The following is a 9,337-nucleotide window of genomic DNA, read 5'->3' on the forward strand; positions in this document are numbered from 1 at the left end:
GTAACCGATTAGAGAGCCTTGGTAACAAGGAGATCTAACAATATACTGCTAGGCGGAGATAACTTGATAGACTTCAAAGTTGTCTAAGCCAATCAAGATTCGTTTCTGTAGACAGAGATTGTCTAGGAAGGCTCAGACTTTGCTCGTTTCGTTTATAACTACTAGGAGTGAAGTAAAATAGGTAAAGTCGGGTAGAATCGTAAAAACAATATTATATTGTTAAGGTCTCTTCTCCGTTGCTTGATGATATTTAAAGCTTTGGGAGGTACTTCGATATTTATATTCCGCGTCTGAGTGTTCACGGACTACATCTATTTATCATACCACTATGTACTTCTTCAATCATAATTCGCGACGTCGCGTTTTCTTCCAAGGTGCGAACACCTGTGGACCCTGAAAACTATCACACCCTCTACGGTAATTACAATATTTCTTCTTAGGAAGCATGCTGTCCCCAATAGTAATATCCCAATTAGCAGTCTTTAGACTTATGGCCTAGTCCTTAAGTTGAACTGAGTTGGTTCCAATTGTCTTCGCCATTGATAAAATGATCAGTTTTATCCACGGCTATATCTGCAAAGGTGGTCGTCATTACAACCATCATAGGTCGTCTGACTCCGATCCTTTATAACTCCATACTCAACTGATAGATTTTCTCTGGATGACTTCCTATTAACTCGCAGGAAGCTATTCTACCAGACTGGTAATTAATCCCTCAGTTGGCAACCCTTGGTTGCTCTTTGGGTAGTAGGTTTCAGTAACTATTGTAGTATTGAGAATCACTCCATGATTACGACGTGTTCTGAAACCCAGTTGCAACACTCCATGAAGTTTGTTGGCTTCTTTGGTAGTGTCTTTTGGAGTTCTAGACTCTTCTGGTAGATGTAAATGTATTGGTCTCTAGTCGAGATCCTTTACCATTTGATACCATCTCTTTGTGCGAAATCGTCCCGTTACCTACGGCCTGTGCCAAAGGTGTCATGTCTTTGGACCCCAGTAACTCTCTGAGATGTGGATGGAATCACTCCGTTCTACTTCCCAGACCTAGCCGAAGGTTTCCTCCCATATATCCTGCGAACAGGATTCGTTCGGGTGGACGGCAACGATGTATATGGTGTTATTCTAATACCTTCAATTCTGTAGTAATATAGTCACAGGATGCAACTGAGATTGATATATATGATGACGTGTGGGCCCCATAAGGCAGCCGGAGGGGGGTGTTGGAGACCAGAGATTCTGATTCCGAGTGGGGTTACCCTACTTAGGGTAGTTCCTAGGTATCGGGTTCTGGTATTCCTAACACTTGCTCAGCTTGCCACAAAAATTGTGAATTTTATCAGATGTAAATAGGATATAGGGTTATATGAAATGGTTTCTACAAAGATAATATACAATTGGAATACTATAGTAGATACAACTTGAAATTAATTTCATATATGCTATTCTGAGTCCACCAATGTTTATCAAATAATTTCAAGCAATCAAACAGAGGAAATCTGCAGTTGAGAGGTGCAATTGCCAGTATCATAAGAAGAAATAAATGATAGGCAGTTACTCTGTGAAGAACAAATAATATAATTAGTAGAAAGGTTGTGTCAATTAGGTCAACACTCTATATAAAATTAGTGTTTACAACTAGGGTAACATAAGAATCAAAAAAATCATAGTTGTTACCAAGCACCTATTTTTTCGGAAAAATACAACTTTTCTATTTCACAATATATCCTATTTTCAACTTTTATTGTGATTTTTTTAAATTGGTACAAGCCGAGCAGGGCCTTAGAGAGAAAAACATACAATCTCATAGGAGATAAGGCTAGCATATCAAACCCCACCAGCCCACCACCACGGCCAGTATGCGCTCCGTAGAACCAATCACCATCAGATGAGACCCTATGATAAGTCAAGCGGGATGACGTTTCTTCTCGTTTAACCTCTTCCACAGAACCACCTGTCCAACCCTCCTAAAATTAATCGAAAATCACCAATCACCGATTTCAAAATCCCTCTTTGAATTTTCCATCAACTATCGGGAATATTATTACCTATTTGCTGCACCGTAAATTTATTTTTCTTTCTGGCAGAAAGCTGACATTCTCCTGCTTACTCCTGCAGATTACCGGTATCGAAGGGTGTTTAGTGCAAAAATGTGCCACATCACCTACAGAATTTAAGTCGCTTAGGACTGCAATTCCCGCGTATCTATCGTCACCGACCCGGTGACCCGCCGCGCAACTGCCCTTCCTTACGGTGCTAATTAGTCTAATGAATATCTGAGCTCAAATGATACTATTAGTGCTACAAAGTTAGCGCGCTACCTTTCCAGCAAAACGAATGACTTGCGCTGACAACTTAATCTCCTGGGACTAGGCTATGGGCACCCTGAAAAATACACCTTAAAGCAATACCTAAAACCAGATACTCAAATTGCAGGTGAAAATTCAAGGCAAGGGGAGGGCTTCTCTTTCAGAACCTCGCGTGTTTGCAGCATAGTATTTTTCGCAGCCGAGATACCGGAATCCATGGCCTCGGGGAGGGCCATGAAGGGAGTCCGAAAGTTGGCGAGAAGGGAGTGAATGCTAACAGTTTTGTGTGCTCGAGTACAGTGTAGAGTGCTGCCGGTACAATTATACCAACTTCATCTCTTGCTTCCAACTTCATCTCTTGCTTCCAACTTCAGGCTGCGACAGGACGGACGGAAGGCGGAGATGCCAACCATATGTACTCTGCACACTTGAAACAGCTTGCGAGGTGGGATATAGCAGTGGCACATCGTCATTTGCTACCGGCAAGTTAGTACCGGTGATCCCAACACCCCCCTCCGCTATCAAGTGAACATGCTTCTCGCTCTTTGGACACAGTTTCTAAATTCTAACTGGGAAGTCCCGCGCTCATCGCGATTGCTCGCTGAGCTGGTCAGTGCCAAGATATGGCTCTCTTAGTTAATGATTGGACCGTGCCCCCCGGTGCTATGTCATTAACCCCGCCTCTAGATCAATAAATTATGACATCTTCTGTCTTCCTGAAATTCGGCAATCATTATCACCTGCTGGCCTCGGATAATACTCTATAATCAATAGCAACACTTCAGTCAACATGGACCAGAACATGTCTATTACCGGCAACACAAACTCCTTCAATGTTCACAACATTTACAACAATGTCACTTACACTTCAGCTATAGATGAGAGGACAGAGATTTTGTCATGGATATCCCCGTTAGAACCACTCCAAAGGCATCAAGATATACGAACACGGAGGCTTGACGGTGTGGGAGAGTGGTTCTTGGAAACAGCAGAGTACCGGACCTGGTATGATAGGAATGATGGAGGAGTAGATACCACGCTTTTATGTTTGGGAGTACCGGGGGCGGGAAAGACTTTCATGAAGTATGTATTGTATTACAGCCACTTCCGGTTGTGTGCAAGTGCTAACACGAATTGTTCCGGTGCTAGTTCCCTCGTAGTGGATACCTTACTCGATACCGGTGTTGGAAATAGCTTAGGGGTTGCTTGCTTCTATTGCGATTTTCTGGCGCAGAATGAGCAAGTTGCGCTCAGCGTGATCGGAGGACTCCTGAAACAATTTTTGGTCAGATTGCCCCGAATCCCCGAAGAAACACGCCGAGCCTTTAAAGATTTAAAGGAGAATTACGGAGGGCGAAGCCTACGAGTTAGCGAGATGATCAAAATGTTCCGTGGGGTTCTTGCATTATTCAAGCGGGTTTTTATATGCATCGACGCATTAGACGAGCTACGGGAGCAACATAGACCAGAGGTTTTGCGCTCTCTGCGCCAGATTTTGCAAGATTCGCCACATGCCCGTCTATTTCTTACCGGACGACCGCACATTCGTGCTGAAATCAAGAATCACCTTACCAAATCAGCAATCGCCGTAACTATCCAGCCCAGTGAGAACGACGTTAGGAGGTATCTAATCTCAAGGCTGGAAGATGACCCGGATCCTGAAGCAATGAACGATGACTTGAAGTCGGAGATAATGGCAAGGATCCCCAAGACCCTCTCAGAGATGTGAGTGGAAACTGAACTCCTATTGGGCATACTTGATTCACTCATAATAGTCTCAAGATTCCTGCTGGTAACCTTGCAAACTGATGCTATATTGGCCGAGACGACTATCTCCGGAAGGAGAGAACAGCTACGCCAAAGGGCCGATGGGTTGGGCGATGCTTACGGCGCAACCTTGGAGAGGATCCGCCAGCAATGTCGCCCCCGATCAGCACTGGGGTTCTCAGTTCTAATGTGGATTTCTCTGACGGAGCGGCCCCTGCGTGTCGATGAGCTCTGTCATGCCTTTGCCGTCAAAGTCGGAACCACAGATCTCGATCCGAACAATATCCCAGCTATAGAAACCTTGCTGGGATCCTGCCTAGGACTCGTCGCCGTCGATAAGGAAACACCAACGGTCCGTCTTGTGCATTCGACTCTCCAGGAGTATCTGCGTGCCCAACCAGATATTTTTCGGAACCCTCACGCTAAGATTGCCGAGATTTGTTTAACTTATCTCAACTTTGACTCTGTCAAGTGTCTTCCCTCGGCTCTCCGTGTCGCCCCGTCGACACTGCCCTTTGCTGAGTACGCTTCGTGCTACTGGGGATTGCATGCCAAAAAGGAACTGACAACATCAGTTAAATCCCTTGCACTAGCTTTGCTTGATCAATACCCTCGTCATGTATCTGCTAGTATTTTCCTGTCCGCGAGAGACTGTTGGCCATGGTGGATCGAATGTGCCTCAGATGGTTTCACCGGATTACACTGCGCTGCGTCTCTCGGTATACACGAACTTGTTAGCTCTTTAATAGCAAAAGGCACTATCGAAATAGATTCAAAAGATGCTTTGGGGCACACACCACTCACCTGGGCCGCCAGAAACGGGGGTGAATCAGTAGTCGAGCTGCTCTTGAGTCGGGGCGAAACTGGTGTCAAACCTGTGGACATTTGGATGCGAACACGGATGCGGCAAACTACTTGGAGCGTGAATATAAGACCATCTGAGACGACTACAGACCGGGCCGCTGTAAATTATAATTCGGTAGATGAGTACAACCTAACACCCCTCGCTTGGGCAGCTGAGAACGGCCATGATCAAGTAGTGAGGATGCTGCTAGCCCAGAAAAACATCAATCCCGATCCGATGGATGTTTTGTACACGACACCGCTTTCCCGGGCTGTTAAGAATGGACACATCAGTATTGTGAAGCTCCTACTTGGCCAGAGGGGAGTCAATCCGGATATAGCGGACCGTTCCTATGGGCGAACTCCTCTCTCGTGGGCCGCCCAACACGGGCACCAAGCGGTGGTCAAGCTCCTAATCCGTCGGAGCGAAGTCAAGCCGGACTCTACCGACAAAAACAGGAGAACGCCCCTTTCGTGGGCTACTGAGAATGGACGTGAGGGGACAGTGCGGTTGCTCTTGGGCCTCGCCAATGCCGATCCTGACTCTGCCGACAATTATGGGCAAACTCCGCTCTATTGGGCTGCACGGGCGGGGCACGAGCGGGTCGTTAAACTCTTGTTGGAAACAGCGAAACTCAATTCGGGGAGTAAAAAGAGTTTACACCGAACACTATCACTCGCTTCGGAGAAAGGGCACGAGGGTGTTGTGAAACTACTACTCGACCGGAAGGACGTCCAGCCCGATTTAGCTGACGGTTTCTACGATCGGACACCTCTTGCGTGGGCCGCTCTCAACGGCCATGAAGGTGTAGTGAGGGCTTTGCTGAACCGCGAAGATGTGAACCCCAATTCCGTCGCAAAGGGTGGCCCGACGCCGCTACATTTTGCCATAGTCCACGGACACGAGGGAGTAGTCAAGCTACTCCTCGACCGCAAGGATATCAAGCCCAACCTACCGGACGGGCAACGGGGTCAGACTCCTCTTTCTCTGGCCGCCATGAAAGGGCGTGAGGGCATCGTGCGGCTCTTGCTGGCCCGCAAGGACGTTTCCCCCGAAGCTTCTGATAGGTCCACCGGCCGAACGCCCCTATCCTGGGCCGCTCTCAATGGTCACCAAGGCGTTGCGACGCTATTGATGCAGCGCGGAGATGTCGATCCGAACTCTTTAGCCATCGATGGGTCCACGCCGCTTCATTTTGCCGCCATGAACGGACACAAGGGGATAGTCAACCTGTTACTGAAACTGAAAGATGTTAGGCCCAACGTTGCAGACCGCTGTGTGGGGCATACTCCGCTTTTGCTGGCTGCCATGCATGGCCACGCGAGTATTGTGAAGACGCTATTAGCCCACAAAGATGTCAATCCCACTCAAGCGACCACAGACGGCCGGAATCCACTGGGCTGGGCGCGCCAGAATGGGCATCACAGTGTGGTAAAGTTACTAGAGAAGTACACCAAGTCTGGGGGCACACAGCGCCGGTCAACCATTTAGAGAGTCGGGTGCTGTCTCCTCTTTTTCTGTTCTTTTTCATTAATTCTCTTTTTCCGGTACACACTCTGCCATTTTCTTTCACACATTCGTCCTCGGTTCTATTTCCCTTTCGGATTCCCCCATTCGCCGAGTATCATCATCTAAATTACCTCATTCCTCGCTGCCGCCGATGATCAACATACGATGGCCCGTCGTTACACATACCCACGATATATATAACCAACGCAACCAACAACATTACTGAACCAACAATGCACCCCACATCATGACCCAGCACTCGGCACCCGACCTCTGTCTTCTCCTACAACGTGATATGGTATCCCGATGCGCGAAGCCACCTCATGAGCTTATGCCATTCTTTCAATCAATAATACGGGTATACCGGTTACGTGGTTATATGCACAGTCCTGGTTGGGCAAACTGAAGGGCAGGAGAGGTAAAGACATGGGACTTACGCACGGGGAATCGGAGCAATATACATTACTTTTTAGTCAGGATTGCACGTTTTCGTGATCCATCATATTTCCAATCATCCCTTTAGCTCGTCTAAAGGGCGGTTGGGAGTCTCTCTCTCTCGCTTCGCTCTTTTCCTGTTCGTGTATATACACCACTCAACCAAACCAAACCAAACCAAATCGCCTCATATTACCAACCAATACACTAACTTCACGCGCATCCAAACCCACCCCGTGCCGAACCTGTACTGTATAATACCACCTTAGGAATGGCTGTGTAGTGTTGTATCATACTTGGGTGGCGGGTTTGTTTTGGATGTGCGGGGAGCTGGGATTGTCAAAGAGAGGGCAAGGGAAGAGAAGGCATTCCATAAAGCGTTTTTTTCTTTTTTCTAGTTTGCTGGATGGTTGGGTATCCATGACGGAGGTGCCACACTTGTGCATAAATCTTTTACCATAAAGTTAATTTCGAACTTGCTAGCCGGGTGATATCCCGTGACGGGTGAGTCTGAATTTGAAGCGCAAAAAAGTAATTATACGTGCCAGAACCTGGAAGAAGGAAAGAACATGAGACAACGGAAACCCGACCCTCTACCCATAGATGAAGAAAGGTGAGAAGAAAAGCCAATTCACTCGCCAACCAACGCCAACCCCATCCTCCCCCGCCTTCCATTCCCGCCCCTGATCGCAACCCAGAAGAGCGCATAGCCCACCCACGCGATGCCAACACTTCCCATCGTCCAGCCAAAACTCCTCTCGTACCCGGGCGCCCACTCCGGACGAAAGATCCAACTCGCCAGCACGCCCGCTACATTGCCCCAGCCATTTATCCCGAGCACGACGGCACGCTTGCCAGGTGTTTCCATGTTATTGCTTAGCCACGCCACGGTTAGGGGGGAAGCGATGTACGTCCCCGAGAGCAGTAAGCAGAGGGCGACGTAGCGTGGGGTAAGAGCGGTTAGGGGCAGTAGGACTAGCAATGCGAGGGAGAATAGCGAAAGGGTGAGGCCGTAGAGGATGTACTTGAGGCGTAGGCGTGAGCGGTCTGAGAGGTACGTGGTGTACCAGAGGGAGCAGGCACCACACAGGAATGGAGGAATCGTTAGGAGGTTCGCATGTAAGGTGGAGTATCCGAAGCCCTTCACGACGAGCGGGAGGAAGACACCGAATGCGATGCCGGGGACGGAGGAGGTGATGTTGCAGATCAGGAGCCACCAGACGCGCCAGTCTGTGATCGCGTCGGTGATGTCTTGCATGTTTAAGCCGGGTTCACCGCCGATTATTTTGCCGTTCTTGCTGGTGCTTAGGCTTCTTCTCCGTCGCTGCTTTGCCTCCTCCTCGTCGGATTCGTTGTCGGCTAGGAGCTCCTCGCCTTCTTCCTCCACTTCGAGAGCGTTTTCCGCCTGCGCGCGGTCTATTAAGATGCGTTTCTCGGCCCAAGCTCGTTCCGCAGATGTCTTGAGCCACCAGGCATTTTTCGGGCCGGTCGGGAGCCAGAGGAAGGCTGTGAGTGCGGCTATTATGGTAAGACCGGCTTCGAGGAGGAAGAGGATCTGGTAGCTGTACCAGCCTTCGTGTTCGGGTTCATGGGTGGAAGGTGCTCTAATGTCGCCTTCGGGTTCTGAGATGAGAGGGGTGGTTAGAGATAGCGGGGCGGGGGGTGGGGTAGGAGAACGAACCGGTGGGAAATAATCTGAACACAAAGTACGATACCAAACCACCGAAAGCCCCGGCGACAGCGTACTGCCCGTAGAACATACCCAACCGCTGAGCGAACTCATATCGTGTATAGAATAACGACAAATAGAACACCGTCGCTGGGTAAAACCCCGCTGCCAGATACGCGATTCAAATCAGCCCCCCGTCCCCACCCTGACCCCAAAGCGTTTAAAAACATACCTTCTAAAGCCCCGATACAAATCCTCAACCCGATCAACTGCGACCTGGATCGCACGAACGCATTCAACCCCGTCAAGATCCCCCATCCAACCATAACCCCACCAACCCATCTCCCGACACCAACCCTCTTACCCAACGCCGCGCCGACCGGCTGCAGTAGTACGAACGCGACAAAGAACGCGCTCACAGCATCGTTCAAATCCTCCGGCGCAAGCCCTGCGTGGCGCGTAAAACCCGCGGTCTCGGCGTTTCCAACGTTCGAGCGGTCGAGGGAGTTTAGGAGGAAGATGAGGGAGAGGAAGGGGAGGAGATAGATGTCTGTTCTCCGCTTGATGGTTAGGGTCAGGGCTTGCATGGATGATGCCTCTGGGTCGTTGGCGAGGGGAGGTGGATGGGTTGGGGGTGTGTAAGCGGGGGAAAGGAGGGGGGTCGATGGTCCGGGGGGGGACTAAAGTGGCGTGGTTTCTGTATTAGGCGACTGAGCACCCCTAAAGGGAAGAGAAACGGAAGGGAGTATGGGGTACTATACCTGAGAAGAAGCCAGCGCTGCAGATGAGCCGAACGAGTTTCCGTGA

At 49.2% G+C, this 9,337-nt stretch overlaps 1 protein-coding gene across 1 annotated transcript; it reads right to left on the reverse strand.

The window, feature by feature from the left end:
• Window positions 1–7,492: 7,492 nt before the first annotated feature.
• GSTUM_00004138001 (uncharacterized protein) lies at window positions 7,493–9,117 on the reverse strand (the record flags this gene model as incomplete). Its single annotated transcript, XM_002842474.1, has 3 exons — window positions 7,493–8,484; window positions 8,543–8,695; window positions 8,763–9,117. 3 exons carry the CDS (start codon window positions 9,115–9,117, stop codon window positions 7,493–7,495), a joined length of 1,500 nt encoding a protein of 499 aa, XP_002842520.1.
• Window positions 9,118–9,337: the final 220 nt, after the last annotated feature.

Source organism: Tuber melanosporum (genome assembly GCF_000151645.1).
Source record: "Tuber melanosporum whole genome shotgun sequence assembly, scaffold_10, strain Mel28".
NCBI classification, from domain to species: domain Eukaryota; kingdom Fungi; phylum Ascomycota; class Pezizomycetes; order Pezizales; family Tuberaceae; genus Tuber; species Tuber melanosporum.